At 41.5% G+C, this 17601-nt stretch overlaps 7 protein-coding genes across 7 annotated transcripts; 3 read left to right on the forward strand and 4 right to left on the reverse strand.

Moving 5' to 3' along the window:
- Positions 1 to 1025: 1025 nt before the first annotated feature.
- Positions 1026 to 4434, reverse strand: LOC128726089 (uncharacterized). Its single transcript, XM_053819877.1, has 6 exons — positions 4381 to 4434; positions 3232 to 4307; positions 2960 to 3160; positions 2035 to 2761; positions 1813 to 1973; positions 1026 to 1739 (listed from the first exon to the last, which is right to left on the reverse strand). The coding sequence occupies exons 1-6, from the start codon at positions 4432 to 4434 to the stop codon at positions 1130 to 1132; spliced, it is 2829 nt and encodes a 942-aa protein (XP_053675852.1). The 3' UTR covers positions 1026 to 1129.
- A 1032-nt stretch (positions 4435 to 5466) lies between these two features.
- LOC128725831 (SAGA-associated factor 29) lies at positions 5467 to 6655 on the forward strand. Its single transcript, XM_053819604.1, has 2 exons — positions 5467 to 5505; positions 5572 to 6655. Exons 1-2 carry the CDS (start codon positions 5467 to 5469, stop codon positions 6397 to 6399), a joined length of 867 nt encoding a protein of 288 aa, XP_053675579.1. The 3' UTR covers positions 6400 to 6655.
- Positions 6656 to 6854: 199 nt separating this feature from the next.
- Positions 6855 to 9262, reverse strand: LOC128723161 (polyadenylate-binding protein 2). The gene is made up of 5 exons (XM_053816875.1): positions 9164 to 9262; positions 8887 to 8975; positions 8223 to 8764; positions 8025 to 8135; positions 6855 to 7430 (listed from the first exon to the last, which is right to left on the reverse strand). Exons 2-4 carry the CDS (start codon positions 8968 to 8970, stop codon positions 8093 to 8095), a joined length of 669 nt encoding a protein of 222 aa, XP_053672850.1. The 5' UTR covers positions 8971 to 8975; positions 9164 to 9262; the 3' UTR covers positions 6855 to 7430; positions 8025 to 8092.
- A 342-nt stretch (positions 9263 to 9604) lies between these two features.
- Positions 9605 to 10304, forward strand: LOC128723174 (28S ribosomal protein S17, mitochondrial). Its single transcript, XM_053816889.1, has 2 exons — positions 9605 to 9770; positions 9847 to 10304. The coding sequence occupies exons 1-2, from the start codon at positions 9663 to 9665 to the stop codon at positions 10204 to 10206; spliced, it is 468 nt and encodes a 155-aa protein (XP_053672864.1). The 5' UTR covers positions 9605 to 9662; the 3' UTR covers positions 10207 to 10304.
- On the reverse strand, positions 10304 to 13085 carry LOC128723173 (RNA polymerase II subunit A C-terminal domain phosphatase). The gene is made up of 4 exons (XM_053816887.1): positions 12865 to 13085; positions 12466 to 12751; positions 11002 to 12403; positions 10304 to 10923 (listed from the first exon to the last, which is right to left on the reverse strand). Exons 1-4 carry the CDS (start codon positions 13083 to 13085, stop codon positions 10391 to 10393), a joined length of 2442 nt encoding a protein of 813 aa, XP_053672862.1. The 3' UTR covers positions 10304 to 10390.
- Positions 13086 to 14145: 1060 nt separating this feature from the next.
- LOC128726732 (uncharacterized) lies at positions 14146 to 15444 on the reverse strand. Its single transcript, XM_053820557.1, has one exon. It carries the CDS (start codon positions 15442 to 15444, stop codon positions 14146 to 14148), a length of 1299 nt encoding a protein of 432 aa, XP_053676532.1.
- Positions 15445 to 16043: 599 nt separating this feature from the next.
- LOC128727530 (PRA1 family protein 3) lies at positions 16044 to 17345 on the forward strand. Its single transcript, XM_053821450.1, has 3 exons — positions 16044 to 16143; positions 16287 to 16790; positions 16873 to 17345. The coding sequence occupies exons 2-3, from the start codon at positions 16355 to 16357 to the stop codon at positions 17007 to 17009; spliced, it is 573 nt and encodes a 190-aa protein (XP_053677425.1). The 5' UTR covers positions 16044 to 16143; positions 16287 to 16354; the 3' UTR covers positions 17010 to 17345.
- Positions 17346 to 17601: the final 256 nt, after the last annotated feature.

Below are 17601 nucleotides of genomic sequence, written 5' to 3' on the forward strand. Positions count from 1 at the left end.
GTGAGTATTTTGAACTTGCTCCTTGGTTTACAATGTCGATAATGATGAGCATTACACTATCGGTAGTGTGTGACTGTTAGAGAGTGACCACCATTGTTGTCCAATCGGGGTTTCTATCATCACTGCGTCTTCGCCCCGTGCGAATCTTCAACATTCTAAGCTCTAAAATGGCACAAAAATAAAAATGAAACATGAATGTTGCTTGTTGCGATTTCATTTTGCTAACAATTATAACCTCTTAGTGTGTGACGCAAGGTGTACAAACTGTGATTGAATAAGTTTTCTTCTCCCCTTCAATAACCACTTAATTTGATAGGTTTCTTTTTTTTTGTTAATTTTAATCATCAAAACCGTTCCCACCATGTGCGTCACTAAAAATAGCACGCCGTGTCTATTTTCACACACGCTCCCTCTATTGCGACAACACAAACAACAACAATAGCAACACAACCTAGCTGTGACATAAGCCTTACCGGTGTCGTCGTCGCTTTTACGAACTAACCAACCTATGTAAACAAACAGCTCCGCCGATACTTTGAAAAGGGCTTCTTTGCCGAAACGTACGTGTTTACGTAAACGAACATCACTCTGCCACTGCCGAATGAGTATCTTACCTTGAAGCTGATTCCTTTGAGCCCCCACTCTACCAAATACGCAAGGCCGCAACAAATTCAATGCTACCAGCGTATAGCAAGCATCACCTATCACCTCCGTTCCGTATGCTTTCTTGAATGTTTTGGGTAGAGGCTGCTATACTGCGCAAGAAAAACAGAACGCTGGTTTTGTTTACGATTTGTAGCAGTGGGGAACAGCTGACGTCTTCGAGTAGAGGCTGTCAAACGATTCGCCATATGCAATCGTCTACATGATCGATTGGATGACAAACGCGAACGATAGTTTCGTAAAATCACTTTTAATGAATCCTCATGATACGTTATTTTCTAATACATGATAATGTTTTATTAAGAGCGTTTTATGTTTTGAAATCATGATCTCCTATAACGATATATAAAAAAGTGGCCATTTTTATCTTGTCACGAAATAGATAACCACTGGAAAAGCAGACTACAGGAATAAAGAATTTCTTACACGCAACGCTTCGCCAATAGTTCTCCTGAACGGGTTTTCGCTACTCGAATGAAATCTGTCGCTTAGCTTTCATGATACTAGAATTAAGCGCACCACCGACCAGCAGTTTGTTGGCATTCGCGCTACCTCCTAAAAGGCTATTTTTCTCCATTCTGAAGGGACTAACGTTTTTCTGGTCCTTTCCCGAAAAGCTCAGTAGCTTCTTAGTGGACCGTTGTCGCAGCTCACTGTCAACATTTTCGCGTAACACCGTGGTACTTAAGCTAGTTCCAACACCACGCACAAGTCCAACCGTATTCATACTTCCAGTGGAAGCCGCAGTCTTAATCTGTCCTCCCCGCACGAAGCTGCTGCTCGTTTGGGATAACTGTGACAAACCCCCTAGCGAGCTTCCCTGCGAGAGTACGGAACTCTGACTGAGCAGGCTTTGACTAGCGCTTAGCGAGAAATCAAACGGAGATGAAACATCGGAGCTGATGCTTACGATCGACCCGGTGCGTTTTAGCTTTCGCCTTTCGTATTCCTCAGGTGCGATGTAACCCTGCAGTTTCGGCATATTTCGTGTATGCATGATGCGTATTTTCTCGCGGAAGTAAATATCGTCCACGCTTTTACCTTGTATCACTTCGTACACGTGTTTGTTTGCTAAGCTGTAAAAAAAAAGAACAAAAACATTCATTCTCGGTTCAAGCCAAATGGGTGGATTAGCTATGCAGGCCTTACTTGAGCAATTTATCGCTGGTCCGATTGGTGGTTAGATCGTTAAACTCGAGAAACAGTCTCTTCACTACGCGTACCAGATTGGACGCGTATTCTTTAAACTGTTCGTGTTTTGTGGTGATTTGTTTGCTATTCAGCGCATGTGAAACCGCCCACAGTAGCTTCTGCAATTGATATTGGAGCTATAAAATAGAATAACGTATTATGTAATGCAGATGATATTACCTTCTTATGATTCTCCGTCAGCATCATTACGGGACGATGGCCATCTTCGGCAGATACCTCCGAATTAGAACGAAATAGCAACTTCCCTCCTAAACCTGTTGCACACTCCGACGGCCCCGTTTGCTGCCCACCAGCACTTTGCAAACCAACGCAGAAACTTTTGCTGCGGGCAAACTTTAGCGACCGTGGGGTCAGATCCTCTTCACTCAGTCCGGAGGATTCCATGCGTGGGATTTTCTCCGTCCGCTCGTCATTATCGTTATCGACCGCAGGGGAGCGTCCTCGCTTATTCGACGATACCGCGTTGCTAACTGACATCGTTTTCAAGGACGACGAAGCAGCCGTTCCTGCAAATGTTGATGCGCCTGAACATGGTTGAATGCTAGACTGTGACTCATGTGTTGGCGAAAACAGCGACCGTTTTGATTTCAATACCCGTGCCTCTGAGAATATAGAACGATCTGTTTGTTTGCTGTTGCTGCCGTAAGCGCGTGCAGAGGCCGTCACACCACCATTCTGAGGGCTGAGGAAAAGGGCCCGTTTTGATGTTTCACGAGTAGCCGGGACGTGGACCGGTTGGGTACCTGGTTTAGAACTAGTAACAACGTGCCTCAGTGTCAAGCTTTTGCTGGATGATCCAGGGGTCCGTCGATGGGGTGACTTTTTTCCGCCTGGAGTCCTACGTTTAGGAGTTTTAATTTTATTTTTCCTACGGTTGTCCGATTTTCTGGGGGAAAAAAATAATAGAATGTAATTAAGTGTAAATTGTAAAGTAATTTATGAATGATGCAATCGCAAACATGTTAACTAATGATAGCTTGAGTGAAAAATTGCCGAATAACAAAATTGTTTACGATATAATGCTCGCAAACTATCGCGCTTAATGTTTGCAGTTGCAAATAGAAAGAAGCAAAAAGCAACTTACTTGGGATCTAGAAACACTTGTCTGGTATTGCATACTCTGTGCGGGTTTAACTTCCTAAGTGAATTTGCGTTAATAATGCCCCTTCCACTGCTGCTTGTTGCACATTTGCTGTCGCTATTACTAAGTAAACTCTCGGACGAAAATATTGCCCTGCGTTTTGCCAGATGGCTTAGTCGCCTACCGGGCGATTGGCTCAATAATCTAAAAGAAATATACGTAGGGAAAAGTAAAAAAAAAACACATATAAACTATATTTCTCTAGCCGTACTTACTTCAGTCGTTGATTCCGTTTTTTTGCACTTGACTGCAAAATAGTCATATTAAAGGAAGAGCTCGTTTCCGCGCTTAGATAGCGTTCGATGTATTTCAAGCTTAACAATTCAAACATTTCCGTTGCCAACGATCGGTTATAGTGCAGTCCATGAGCACGGTGCTTCGTTAACTCGGGCCATGCGATGTTCGCCAAATCGGCCAATGTTTGAGTTGGCTTGCTAAGGCACTCCTGCGCTTTTTTATCATCCATCCCGGCAGTAGCACTACCGTCAGTCTCGTTTGTGTTGTCCGTTGCTTCCCGGGCACTGTCCGACTTACTCAAGCTATGTGCTGCTAACCACCGCTCAGCATTACTGTGATAAATTGCAAGCATACTCCCGACGTCGATAGCTGAGTACGTTAACGCTGGAGGCGGTGGAATACCGGCAAGCGACATCTGTAACCGTTTCAACAAAGTACGCTCTATACGATCCACTTTACTCTCATCTACACACTCTAACTCCTTCGAGGACATTCCACTGGTACGTTGGTACGCGCGTGAAAGGCTTTCGTCATTCTTCTTTTTGTCGTCCACCGTATCGTCATCTTCCGCAAACATATCTGGCGACTGTTCATTCTCGTAATGAGTCAACGATTTGTTCTCTTTTGTTAACAGTTCACACGTTTCGTTCAGTGTTTTCTCTTGAGCAGCTTCATCACACTCATAAGAACCTGAAGCTTTCGGCTTTATCTGTACGAAGCCATAACTACTAGAAATAGTTGATACTTCTAGAGCACAGTTTGTTACTCGTCCTGTGCCCTCTATCAATGGGCTTATTTTGCCATTGAACGAGAGATCGGAATCCCTGAACAAATTCGCACGCCGCCTTTGCTGCTCGTCGTCACTGCCCAGTTTTTTGTCTACCGCATTACAGCTATCGTCAGAGGCTAGCAAACCGGGTGGTATAGATTTTGTGTGACTAGAACCACGATGAAGGGTACAATCGTTCGTTCGGCGATCATTGCTGCCTTGATCGTCTCTGCTGATCTCTTCATGGGAAGAATCTCCGCTGCTGCTGTCACACCCGTTAACGAGCTGTGGGAATGTAAATGACATTTGGATGAATGATAGAGATGTTCGGTGCTCTGCCTGTAGAAGGGTCACTTACGGAAGAAACATTTCCTAAAGAAATATTGCCACTCAGGCTTTGCTTAGTAATCATTGTTGCAGCGGCCACGAAAAATAAAAATACCAAACATTCACTACCGCATGAACACGTAAGATATAAAGTGTTGTTTTTGATGCTCCCAATAATGATGTAGTTCTCCGTTGTAGACAGGTGCATTTATTTCACAACATGGTAATTGCTTTTTAATTTGATATTGAACTGCGCGCAAATAGATCACATGCGGATTAGGCCACAGAAATGCGCGCGATGCCAAATATGTCATAAGCCGAAGCTTTCAGGTGTGCGCGGTGTTTGGTTTGACTTATGCGCGTTTAATGATTCACCACCGCGTCATCCATAAAAATATACTTCTGAGCAATAAAATCTCAAACTAAAATGCTTGAATATCACTCCATCATTAATACACTAGTGTTTTTAACTTATGCGCTGAACCGTCCTCGCAGATTTTATGAAAGACACTAACAAATTGGAGTGCAAAAGAGTGCGTTACCCATCGATGCCATCTGCTGCATCGAAACGTAAATAATGTCATAATGGTGGCACTGATCTTCACCGTGGTTGACACACAAGAACAAATGGAAACTTTAATTTACAACTATTGAATACGGAAACTTTTTCTCCGGTTATTGTTTTTATATATGCGTGCAGTAAGATTATTTGTGTGGGTGATTTTTTTTAATTCCCATATTCATGCTTTTGTTTAACATCATATTGAATAATCATGATTATGCATATATGTCAACCGGGCTTTAACTATTGCTGTCAATTGAGTTCTGCTGCTGTCGAGTTAAAAATGCGAAAAAAAAACAAATTAACATTACCTTTGGCCCTTATATACAGTTCCCATTAAACGCTGTTTTCTCTTTTTCGATTTGAAACGATTGTTCAAGTTTGAACTATGTAGCTGTTAAGTTTAGCAGTGTATGTTAAACCAGGGAAAAAAAGCTTATCGTTGCACAAATTGCACGCCAAGTGTTTTATCACAGCTTACGAAAATCTAGCATCAGACCAACAAATTCATTCTTGTACTAGCAAGCCCGGTTTGTTTGGCCTTGCATTTCAGTCATGCCCTTAACAGCGGAACAAGCAACGCTGCAGGTGCAGGTATGTTGTTTCTACGGACATACTGTTTTCCTTCCCTAATTTCTCAATCTTTGTGTGAATTTAAAGGAACGTTTGAAGTCTCTTAAAACACTGGTGTGTGAAATTGAAACGGAACGGAAACGCAACGAATCGAACATCAATCAAATGATAAGGTTGAACAAGATGTCAAACGATGATAAATCACCTGCTCTAAACCACAAGTTAAAGACGTTGTACAAAGTGGGCCTTCAGGATGCATTGCAAGAAGAAACGCTCATACGACAGGCGCTTTCGAAGATACAGGACATTCGAAACATCCGCAACGAGCGCAGAATTCAGGCTCGTAACGCAGGAAACAAGGAAACCATACGACGTGGTGCGTTGATGAAAATGCTTCAAATTTCAGCCCAAACGTTACCTCTGTTCGTGAGCAAGCCGGGAGAAAAAATCCCCCATTTGTGCGGTTCAATTCCCGCAGACAGCAGCTATATTTCTAAGCCGGGGGACATGGTAGCTGCGCTTGTCAAGAGCGAAGAGGGCGAAGAGAACTGGATTCTAGCTGAAGTAGTACAGTACGTGTCGTCGACCAGCAAGTATGAAGTAGACGACATCGACGAAGAACAAAAGGATAGGCATGTGCTTAGCCGGCGTCGGATCGTTCCATTGCCGCTTATGCGCGCCAATCCAGAGACAGATGGGCAGGCGTTATTTCCTAAAGGCACAACCGTCATGGCACTCTATCCGCAAACAACTTGCTTCTACAAAGCCATCATCAATCAGCTACCTCAGACGGCGAACGAAGAGTATGAGGTACTGTTCGAGGATCCGACGTACCCTGATGGTTACTCACCGCCGTTGTTCGTGGCTCAGCGCTATGTAATTGCCATCAAGCAGAACAAGAAAACCACCTCCTGACAGCCTCAACATCATACGCAAACCCAGCTCATTCATCCGCAAGGCTTGAATGCGATCTCCAGTACTAGTAACGCTGTCGGAAGTCATACAACTTTGTCGAACGGTATCAGCATAGGAAGCTTGGCCGGTTCTGTTAATGTCACTCCTTTGGTTGGTTCCATGTCCAAGAAGCAAGACTTTGTTTCAAAAATTTGTAGCAAGACTTCGTACACAAGAACCGAAGATTTGTACGAAGACGACATATTTTAAATGCAGAAATACGTCCACAATATATAACACACATCAAAAGTAAATAAAAAACGTATAAGAAAATTTCAAAAAATATTTAGAATTAGTAGAAAAGAAAATCAACCCCAATCTCTTTCGGTATGTCAAACAGTAAAACTTTTTCAGAAAACCATAATTTTGCTTCTTCAGTTTATTATTTCTTTTTGTTCATATTCTGATCATTCCTATTTTGATAGGCGCGTTTTATGTTGTCTCTTCTAGTGTGTCACCTGTTTTCTGTTGTTTGTTCTTGTACGATTTTTTTTTCAATTACTTTGAACCAATATTGTATTCTCTTCTCAAATATGCGCCGTATTTGTTTTCAATACCATCTTTTCTTCGATTTATGGTTGGTGGGCATCTGGTTATCCGTTTTTTTAAGATATATGCATTTTTTCTACATGATGCCATCTTTATCTTTTCTTTTTATTTCAAAAGGACTTTTTCGATTTTTTTCAATCGACATTTATTTCAGTTTTTTGTGGAGCTTTCGATTTTTTTGTCCTTTTTTATTATCCACTGTATTTTTTGTAGCGTTTCTGTTCATCACTTTCTTTTGAACTATGCCAAACGCAGTGTCTGCTTCAGGGATTTCAAAAAACATTATTTCTGCTGGTGATAGGGTGTATTTGGGCATTTTTGCTTCTGTTGCGCGTTAAGCAAGCTGTGGCCGAGAAGGCTACACGCTGCAAGCGCACAATTTTCGAGGTGTGATGGATACAAATAATGTTTTTTGAAAAATATCATTATATATTTTTTATTATCTGCAAAAATTAGATAAAAAGGGCAATGTTTATCTAAAAATTAACAAAGCAATGCTACTGAGTTTTAAAGTTGAACAAAAAAAGTTAAATTTACAGTAAGTAAGATTGTAAGAGTAAGATTGTTCTAGCCATCTAAAAGTTGAGCAGTTATAGCTTCTTAAAATAAAAAAAAACATCATCTACTTTGCCAACAGGCCAAACATCACATCGATAAAACTGCTAACAAACATGTTTACGTTATAGATTTAGTATAATCTTATTAATCGACGTTATGTTCAAATACATGCCGAGGTGAGAAATGTACAATATTTTTAGTACAGATTTTAAAACGAATATCAAACCAAATCATCAAGCTAGCCAATATAGTCTTCAAATGTGCGAAGAAGGATCATGCAGACTGTAAATCAGCATTTAGTATAATTTATACCAAATGAAAACTACACTATGTGAGTCCTAGCTACATTGTTTTGATTTGTAAAGTGCGTAGTCTAATTTTAAACATTGAAGTAACATTTGATCACCGAAGAGATAATAACAGGATAAGACAAATGTAAGTGAATGTACAAGTAGCAAAAAAAAATCATCTCTACTTACCCCTACGTTTAGCTAAATATCCTAACGTCTAGTCTGGTTATACATCTAGATATAGGAATTTTCACCCTTTAATAAGGTGCGTAATACGTAGCTCGGCCACGGTAGCCCCGACTGAAAATAAAACAAAAAACAAATCGTAGGTCATAACGTCATTTTAAAAAATTGTACTTGCACATAATTTTGTTTGAAATCACTCACATGGGTCTCCTGGTGCCACGGTGCGCTCCATAACAGCAGGCTCTTGATACTCTAGCGGCTCGTCCTCGTACTCCGCGAGGAAACCGATTGGTTTGGCACATTCCTGGACGATTCGTACGCTTCGGGTTTACCTTGATCTGCCTTCCTCGGAATAGTGTTTCATTCATAGCGAGAGCAGTCTCAACAAATTCTTTTGATCCAAACTCGATATACGCAAATCCTTTTGGATGACCGTCGGCTTTGTTACAGAGGATCGTAACTCTGTTAATTGCGCCGCATCCATGAAAGTGAGCTTCTAACTCCTCTGCTGTCGCACCGTAGTCAACGTTACCTACGTAGATGGATCTATTGTCAACCTCGGCCTTTTCTTCCGCAGTCAACATGGGCGTAGAGCCGGTAGGTGAGCCTAGGGTCATCTGTTTTGTGACTTCTGACTGCAGCTGTTTTAACTTTTCCGCCTCTTCTTCCATCTCTTTCACCCGTGCTTTGATGGCCTCCAGCTCGGGATCAATTTGCAATTCTGATCCCTTGAGATAATCATCCTGCGATAAAACGTCATCTATTAGAGCGAATGAAGCTATACCGTGTGATCTGCGTCGACGACCAGCAGTTGGGTGTAACGAAGTAAAATGGCATGAACGCAGCGCTATCACTAGTAACCTACCTCTATGAGAAGCTCGGCTTCATCATCATTGCTTCCAAGAGTGGCCAAATTGGAATCGTTTAAAAGACTATCGTCAGCCATCATACAAACTGTGAATATACGTTCAGAGAAGAGGTAATCATGAACGAACTTGTTTTACGGTAGTAATAAGAAAGGTGCATAAGAAGCAGCAACGCCGTTTTCAGGTTAAAAAATGGCCGCGTTGGTGTCAGCGAGGAAGGTTTAAGTCTACGCCATAATCGGTCTATACCGGCAACACATACGTTAACAAACTTACGGTAAAGCTACTCAGTTATTTTTGAGAATTAAGAGGAATGTTTTTGGATGATATCCGCTGTTAAAAATTTCTGTTTTACACCAATTCGTAACTTTCCTGCTCTTAACAAAACCACGCAGGCAACCTGTTTCTAGCCAAACTTTGTCAAAAAGCAAATCAAAGATGGCGATACATTTGAGTTTTGACAATCATGACAAGAACTTGAATGACAATCAACGCATGTCGCACTGTGGTTATAATGAACAATTTTCACTGCGACTATTGTTCGTTATTACTATTAGCAACGCTTGCTTTCTTCCTTTAGATTTGCCTCTTAGATTTTAATTACTTACATGATACTAATTATAGGTAGTATTTTAACTACTAGATTCTGAAGTAGTTGTAGACACCTTGTTTATATGTTGACAGATCCAATCCATGCCGGTGTGATTATTTTGGAATTTAGAAAATAATCTACTTTTTGCCACAAAGCTTTTTGTACTGCGCTATCAACCAAAACATGGCTAGCCGAGCGGCAATGCTCTTAGGACAAGTTGTTCCGTGTGTGAAGCAAAATGCATCTAAAATACGAGTGCGACGAATGGAGTTGGATACGAATCTTAACATGGTGAGTGGTACAGCTAAATGCTGTAAGTTGCATAAGTTCAAACTTATCGCATAGCTCTATCCATTACATTTTGCAGTATTTCAAAAAGGACGAGTTTTACTTCGCCCATGATCCCGATAAGCGTTGTAAAACTGGCGACATCGTTTTGATAAAGGAAATGTCGGAAAAGTTGACTCGTTTAATATCTCATACGATTGAGGAGATAGTCTATCCTTTGGGCGATGTAACCGACCCAATTACTGGTAAAAAAGTAGTGGTAGGAAAATACCGTGAAGATATAGAGGAAGCTAATCGGCTATTCGGTAAATCACAGAATGCATTTGATTATTCTAATGCACCAGCTCGGGGCCGTCTAGAAGGTTCACGAGATTTCACGCACGGTGAAACATATATCAAATATCATGAGGATGGCAAAGAACAACCGTTTGCGGTATGAATTAATATTTAAATATAGTGATTGCAATGCACGTGTTATGTGAAAAAGTAGTTTTAAAGTTAAAATAAAAGTAATATTACAACGTACTTTACGGATATCTACAGAATGTGTGCTTTTTTATTCATAATCCTTTTATGTACTTTTGTACACGACTTTACATTGTACTCTAGTGTGAAATTCTGACCTAATCATCCAAACCAAGAAATTCTCTTTCCAGCGCTGCACCCATCATATTCCAATCACCGTCATCAACATCATCAATCGGCTCATTGCTTCCTTCGCTATTCGATCCCATATCTAAATCCGATGGCAAATCTCCTCCGCGGCGGAATTTCGCACTCGGACTCTCGTCATCATCGTCCGAAGAAGCATTTGTTTGACTATTTTCGTCATTATTTTCAACATTATCCTGTTCAAGAATTAGGCTGTTTTCTTTCTCTTCCTCTTCGGTTCGCTTCCGGAATATGTTATGTCGTCCACGGTTGGTTTCGATCTCCTCTACGCGTTTACGCTTTCGCAGTGATTTTTCCATGGGAGGATTCTCGATGTCCACTGGTTCTTCATCACTAGAACTATCGTCCGATTCGAAAAAGTTATCAAAATCGTTATTCATTGCATCAAGGTCATCGTTTGAAAAGCTCAACAGCGGATTAACGGTGTCCATGAACTTGGGCTCTTCCCGACACTTTGACATTGTCCCATAGCTAACGACGTGCTCTAGAAGGATGTATAAATTAACGGTTAAATTTCATTTTGTTACGTTTCGGTTTCGTTGTTGAGAAACCTGCTACTAACCTGGGCTGTGGCAATGTGGAGGCGGTTGTCGCATTTTGGCCGGATTTGATGCTTTCAGCGGAAACAAAACCTCTTCCACGTGCTCCCAACGTTCCGCACACGACCATAGCCACTCTGGGGTGACGATTTTTATTTTAGCATTTTTTCGCGCATTGTTTACCTTTGACGTTCCGATGGTGACCGCAACGAGGTGCGTTGTCGTTGGTTCCAGGTTTTGTGATACAACCGCTCCTAAGCTGCGCGCTATCAGATAAGCCTTGCTTTGTTCCAATTTTACATTATTCGGTATAAGCCCGGAAAAGCAAAGCCGTGTCCCCACGAGAACCCGCGCTTTAACCTTAGGTATGAGCTGTTTCAAATCGGAGATATCCTTTGTTTTATCGTATTCTTCGTAGAATGTTTCGTGAATCTTCAACAGTATATGTTCGAGGTAAAGCAGATAATCGTCCGGATCCTCTATCTCAAGTAGCTCTTTTTCATCCTCTTTAATACAAGCGTTCACTTTGGTAGAATCTTCTGAATCGGGTTCTTTATCTACAGCAGCAAGATCCTCTTGTGTCGACGACTCATTATGGACTTCTTTTATATCATCCTCACGTTTCGCTTCAGTTCGGATATCCTCGTCGGTCGATTGTTTTTTCCCTCCAGTCCCATCTTCATTTTTGTCTTCTGATGAAACAGCATCCTGTATCGGGGCCACCTTTTCATCTCGCTTATTGCTTACGTCATCCGTAACAGTGTCAGTTTGCTTTTCTTTTATATCCTTCGTTTCATTATCAACATGCCCACTTAGTAATTTTTTTTCTACAGGGTTTATATTTGTTTGTCCATCATTGTCGTTCAACACATCTTCTGGCATGCTTTTATCACACGTTTGCTGTTTGTCTTCCGGTGTCTGAATTTTAGGGGTTGGTGGTCTACCCTCGTCTTCTGTGTCTTTTGTTTTTTTCTCTTTCATCGATTGATTCATTAACTCCTTGAAGTCAACACCTTTTCCATCAAGCTCGTTCTTCGACATTCCTGGCGGAGCGTTTATGTCCCCAGTGTGTTGGAAAAAATGATACGGTTTAACCTGTATCAAATTTGCAGCCATATTCCACACGTCTTCCCGATCATCGATAATACACACCATGGAATCACCGCATGGAAACAATGCCTTTAAATTGTCTGTCTTACTAGTCGCGTTAAAACATTCATCGCGAGACAAAATGCGATGGGAAAAGAACTTTCCATCCTTGTCTAGGAACTGGGCAATCATGTGCGCGTAATTGCGCGCACCAAACGTGCATATGTGGAGCTCATAGTAGGGGTGCATTTTAGCTAAAAATTCTAGTGCTCCGGGCCTTAACCTCGTGTGATACCACGGCGAGTTCGGACCATACAATTGAAAGTGATATACATCCTATAATGACAAAAGTGTAGAGAGTTTTGAAAAAAGAATCAATATTTCAGTTGAAATGTTACCTTTAAATTGTTTGGCACGTTATCATTTGTGGTGTGAATTAGCGTTTGATCAAGATCCACTAGCAAGACTAATTTTTTGTCACTCAACAGTCGCTCAGTGTCGGCTTGCCCGAGCTTTTTGGCCAATGTTTCCGTTACTTTCAGCTCCGGTACGGAATGAATCATCGGTACCGAAGCCTTGGAACAACTGCTAGGTTCATCTTGGCGAAGGTCTGCCCCGCAATCGGCGCACATGTCCTTGATAACTGTTGTGTGGCTGCATTGACCTAGCTCGAGTACCGGCTTTCTGTAAACGGACGCCAGGAAACATCAACAACAACAATCGATCAACAACTGCAACACCGACTGCGCCAAATTTAATCGATTTCATCGATCCGTGGGAATCGATGATGCGCTTACCCTTTCGCCACAGTCGCGCCTTCTCGCGCTAAGCGTTTCTTTACGACGCCACTTTTTGTCGTCTTCAGACGCTTCACTTCTTTATCACTTCCTTCCAATAACTCGTAGAACAGTATAATGCTGCCGATAGTTACCGGAAAACCTTCGCGCACTTTCCATTTAATAATCTTTATCGCACAATCGTCCGGAGCACATATAATGTTTTGATTTGGATCGGCCATTTTTTGTCACTTTTTCGCCCTGCGAAACCGCTACTGCTCGATGAAACGTTGACATTCCGGCGGCAAAGTTGCCAGTTCAGAAAGCCACAGGAGTAATTATTGTAACCCTTGATTGTGCCGTGCATACAATCCTCCTTATAAGCATTTTTCTAAAGAAATGTAATAATTGCATGTATTCCGATAAATGAAGAGATTACTAAAAAATATAAAATGACTGAATTATAACATCATTAACTTTCTTTCAAACAGTACATACATAAATGGTTTAGCAATGTTTAAGTTTAGGTATCCGTGAAACTTTAATTTGAAAATTCGAATAAAATTTATATTGTTTGGATGCTGTTTTATACTTATACGATTAGATCAAATATGTGCTATTTTGTTTACTTTCGATAAAGAGAAAGAGAGATAGGAATAGAAGAAGATTTTGATTGAATAATTATTGTTCTGCAGTATTGAAAAAACTGTATCTTGATCACGGATTCGTCATGCACTATGTTGTAATCCTATGATTTACTTATACACTAGTTTTCGCGTAGCAACTTCTATCATTTACTGGAGGTCCATGACTGATGTTTCATGGTTTACTTATAATATGCCTACGATGCATGAAAAAAAACAAATGAACGATCAGATGAATTACACTAAAAGTGATGATAAAATGCGATTTACGGTGACTAATTCCTTCTCATAACTGTTTTTGTTTGTTTAGGACTATGATGCTTATGATAATATAATAAATGGTCACATCGTCAATTGAAACGAGAAGTTGTTTTTTTGAAAAATTAACTTATGGCTCCAAGCCAATCAACTGGCACACTTGCATAAATGCCGTAGTTTCTGTGAGTGTGTTTCTTTTCTATACTCGCATATGTTTTGGAGCGAATTTACTTAACATTAACTTGTACGCCCTCCTATAACGACTGCTTGCGGCATCGAGAGAAAGGTACAGATATCACCGCCGCCTGACAACAGTTTTCGTTCTGCATTCTTAGTCCTCTCCTAAAAATCCAGAACAATGTTGGCGGATGCAAGTGTGCTATTGCACTAGGAAATGTTCTTATCGAAAGATAAGTTTATTTAGCTCTCTACCAACATCAGTAACGTATTGCATAAAATCTGGCTGGAGACTGATGCTCCAGTCATGCAGGTTCGTTTTGCTGCTACATTTGCCACCGTACCGATGCACGAAAATCATGCTTCGATCTACATCCAAAGTCTTTACAAAATCTGGGGTCCCTGCTGTGCGATTATAGTCCTGTGGTTTATACACGTGGAACGGATGCGTGGTTGGGGAGGCCAACTGAGCATCCACATCGTATAGCAAATTGTCGGAGAAAATTTTCTTTCGCTTGTCGATACACACCGACCGGCTAGCAATGGTGAAACGGGACACGTCGCTGGATACTTTCCACGCATACTTGAGGAATTTGTTGTTCACGCGAAGTCGCGAACTGGGATACAGATACTCATTGATGGTACCGATGAACGTAAGTTTGGCCGCGTTGTAGTTGCGCATCAGACAATCCATCTCGATGAGCAGACGGTTTTGTTTTTTATCCGCCATATTAAAGGGAAAGTTGTACGGTAACAGATTGATCTTAATGCCATGACTGTACAGCAACGACGTGGTTGCTCCATTAAGAGCGTTGCTATTGTACACGATGAAATCTTCCACACCCACTATTTGATGGTGCAGGAAATACTGCAAAACAGCTGAGGGCATTCGAAATTCCTCCTCTAATTCCAAATAATCGCTCATATCAACGCAGGCCGTCATTGTCATTTTTTGTTGCACCGATCGGCTCTCTAGCACCCGTAGTGGAGCATATCGTTTGACAGACTGTGCCGTATCCGTGAATATGACCTCTGTCGGTTGGCCGAAATCTCTGGTCACTTTGCATAGAAGTTTGTAGACCACAAAGACTTCTCCGTTGGGAGCCTTCACCGAACCGGTCGGATGCTCCAAGCGAGTGAAGTGTAGCTTCCCAGTGGCGACGTCGCCCGAGCCGTGCTGTATTTGGCATTTGTAGTTCACTATAACGTGCTCGAGTCCCACAGCAATGCTGATAGCCGTACCGCCTGCGGAGAGTTCGTTTTTTTGCCAGAATGATGAATACACGTAGAACCCTTCACTGAGCCGCTGCCAGGCCGGAAGGGGACTATCGAAATCGTACGGAGAACTATGCAACCGGCTGCTGTTGTCAATGCGGATCAAGCTGGCGGCATCGTTGCGACCAAATATGTTGACCACCTCCAGTACATACTTCAGCCGGTTATTTTCACTTTTATACACCAGTAGTATCACAACACATGTTATCGATAGCAGCACCAACGCCAGCTGTTGGTATTTACGCATTGCAGTAAAATGTAGAAGATGTGAATGCGTAGCAGCTTGCTGCCTACCACGAAGATTCCGGATTATGCACCTCGTTACCAGGAAGCCGTCACTAACTACAGCGTTGTGCGGCAGCTTGTAACGTGTTTTACCGGCTAGCCACGCGGTTTAGACTAGCTCCAAGTTGTTCCAAAACGCACCCATTGAAGTTCATTGACCTAACAAGAATAAAATCCGTAATTATGAGCCGCAAACAAGTTAGAGTGAGATTTCCTTGGAAAGATATTTTTGTTTTGGTTTTTCTCTGCACAGAATATCTATTTTTGGGTTTGACATTCGTAGCAACCGACAAGTACAGTTGTTTGAATAACAGACTGTACAACCGGTTAACGTAGCCCAATTTAAAATAAAATATTTATTAAATACTGATTAACATTAAACGTTGCAAAATAATCTTTCGTTGTATAGGTATAATGCATACTGCAGCTGCATCGCGCAAAAAGATATCTAAATTATTGTTCTTTCACTGTACTGCGCCTAATCTATGAGAACATAGTGTAGCTAGTATTATTCAAGAATGATATCATAGCGCGGGCGCTGTCAAAATCATTTTCATTTGACCAACTCATCCGAATGTCGTGTCGAACGCTACCGCGTTGCAAGTAGATTTTCTCTCGGTGTTTACACGGTGCACAATAAAACATAAGAATTCTTTGATAGGTAAGTGCTTCGTCATTGCCGTCCGTTAGTGATTGGTGATATTTTTAGCCACACCGCTCTGCTGGTGTGGTTGCAAGCAGCGGTTTGTTGCACTAACTCATCCGATAAATTATTTTTCGTTCGCCCTTTGCTGGACTGCGAAGATTGTTTGTTTTAGTTGTGCAGCGCTATTGGAAAGTGAAAAAATCTTACCAGCCCGTACCAGGCCAATATGACGACCACGCAAGGATCAGGATCGCTAGACAATCTACACCTGGCGCCGCTTCGTTCGCTAAGTGACTTTCTGCTGGAATCGGCTCGCTTTCAGCTACCCAATTTCCAGGATTGGGAAAAGTGGGGTAATAGGGTTGTGAATAATCTCCTTTACTACCAAACCAACTACTTTCTGGCGAGTGCTGCCATTTTTCTACTGGTTGGGTTGATTCACCCAATGAAGGTCCTGCTGGGCCTGACGATCATCGTGGCGCTTGTTTATGTGTTTGTTCGATTCTTCGCCCAGGATGCGCGACGTTCTGTCGGGGCAGATCCGAATCAGCAACCGAACAAGTGGGCAGTTCTAGCTGGCACCATTGCAGGCAGCTATCTGGTGCTTTATTTGTTCGATTCTGTGTTGATTGTGGCGTTCGCGATACTACTTCCATTTTCACGTAAGAAGACATTTTTTCAAGTATAGCGTCGCTATGCGTTAAGCAATGCTAACTTTTTGTGTTTTCTTTTACATATTTTCAGTGACGTTTGTGCACGCATCCATGCGGTTGAGGAACATCAAGAATAAAATCACTAACGCCGTTGAAATTGTTGGCGTTAAACAGTCGCCGATGGGCCAGTTTTTGGAAGCGATGGGCTTAATGCCAACGGCATTTTAAAAATGACTAACAGAGAGTAATTTACGGAAATGAACACGATTAGTCGATGGTTATTTTATTTGCTCTGCATTAGGACCTCAATGCATGCTTAAATTGTGTATGCGTGTCCTTTTAATTTTCATCAACATGCTTGAGAGAAAGACCGAGGCGGGTGGCCAAGTTAAGGCGATTGTTGCTTTATTTATTGTGAGATTTTAAATAACTTATAAACCAGGCCATAGAGAAAAAGAATTACAAAACAAAGAAAATTTCTTACGTCCCAATGTACAGCTGCTAGTCAAAACATGGATTGATATTCCTCTTTCGCTCTAAATAAAAAAAAATAGAACAACTAGATTTTGAATACAGCTATTGATCCTAAATGGGTTTCTACACTGCACAGGGCAGCTGATGGATGAACGCTGCATCTGACGAAACAAAATACGTGGATTCCCGTATCACTAATAGAATCAAATTTTATTTAAAAACTGGATGTTGTTTTGAATTAAACGGAATTTGTCTCTTGAAACCACCGCAAAGAACGTAACTGAATTCCACGAATGTTTCCATCCTTATGGTTTAAGTATATTTCAAGAAGCGGCAACGATTTCAA

Source organism: Anopheles nili, chromosome 3 (assembly GCF_943737925.1).
Source record: "Anopheles nili chromosome 3, idAnoNiliSN_F5_01, whole genome shotgun sequence".
Taxonomy (NCBI): Eukaryota; Metazoa; Arthropoda; class Insecta; order Diptera; family Culicidae; genus Anopheles; species Anopheles nili.

Coding starts and splice junctions, on each gene's coding strand:
- LOC128726089 (XM_053819877.1), bottom strand. CDS start 4,434: ATGATTACTAAGCAAAGCCTGAGTGGCAATATTTCTTTAGGAAATGTT. Junction 3,161..3,231: donor AAACGGAATCAACGACTGAA/GTAAGTACGGCT, acceptor TATTTCTTTTAG/ATTATTGAGCCAATCGCCCG. Junction 1,974..2,034: donor TGACGGAGAATCATAAGAAG/GTAATATCATCT, acceptor TATCAATTGCAG/AAGCTACTGTGGGCGGTTTC.
- LOC128725831 (XM_053819604.1), top strand. CDS start 5,467: ATGCCCTTAACAGCGGAACAAGCAACGCTGCAGGTGCAG. Junction 5,506..5,571: donor AAGCAACGCTGCAGGTGCAG/GTATGTTGTTTC, acceptor GTGAATTTAAAG/GAACGTTTGAAGTCTCTTAA.
- LOC128723161 (XM_053816875.1), bottom strand. CDS start 8,970: ATGATGGCTGACGATAGTCTTTTAAACGATTCCAATTTGGCCACTCTT. Junction 8,765..8,886: donor AAGCCGAGCTTCTCATAGAG/GTAGGTTACTAG, acceptor GTTTTATCGCAG/GATGATTATCTCAAGGGATC. Junction 8,136..8,222: donor CGTGGCACCAGGAGACCCAT/GTGAGTGATTTC, acceptor TTTTATTTTCAG/TCGGGGCTACCGTGGCCGAG.
- LOC128723174 (XM_053816889.1), top strand. CDS start 9,663: ATGGCTAGCCGAGCGGCAATGCTCTTAGGACAAGTTGTTCCGTGTGTG. Junction 9,771..9,846: donor TGGATACGAATCTTAACATG/GTGAGTGGTACA, acceptor TACATTTTGCAG/TATTTCAAAAAGGACGAGTT.
- LOC128723173 (XM_053816887.1), bottom strand. CDS start 13,085: ATGGCCGATCCAAATCAAAACATTATATGTGCTCCGGACGATTGTGCG. Junction 12,752..12,864: donor GGCGCGACTGTGGCGAAAGG/GTAAGCGCATCA, acceptor GTCCGTTTACAG/AAAGCCGGTACTCGAGCTAG. Junction 12,404..12,465: donor ACGTGCCAAACAATTTAAAG/GTAACATTTCAA, acceptor TTGTCATTATAG/GATGTATATCACTTTCAATT.
- LOC128726732 (XM_053820557.1), bottom strand. CDS start 15,444: ATGCGTAAATACCAACAGCTGGCGTTGGTGCTGCTATCGATAACATGT.
- LOC128727530 (XM_053821450.1), top strand. CDS start 16,355: ATGACGACCACGCAAGGATCAGGATCGCTAGACAATCTACACCTGGCG. Junction 16,791..16,872: donor GATACTACTTCCATTTTCAC/GTAAGAAGACAT, acceptor ACATATTTTCAG/TGACGTTTGTGCACGCATCC.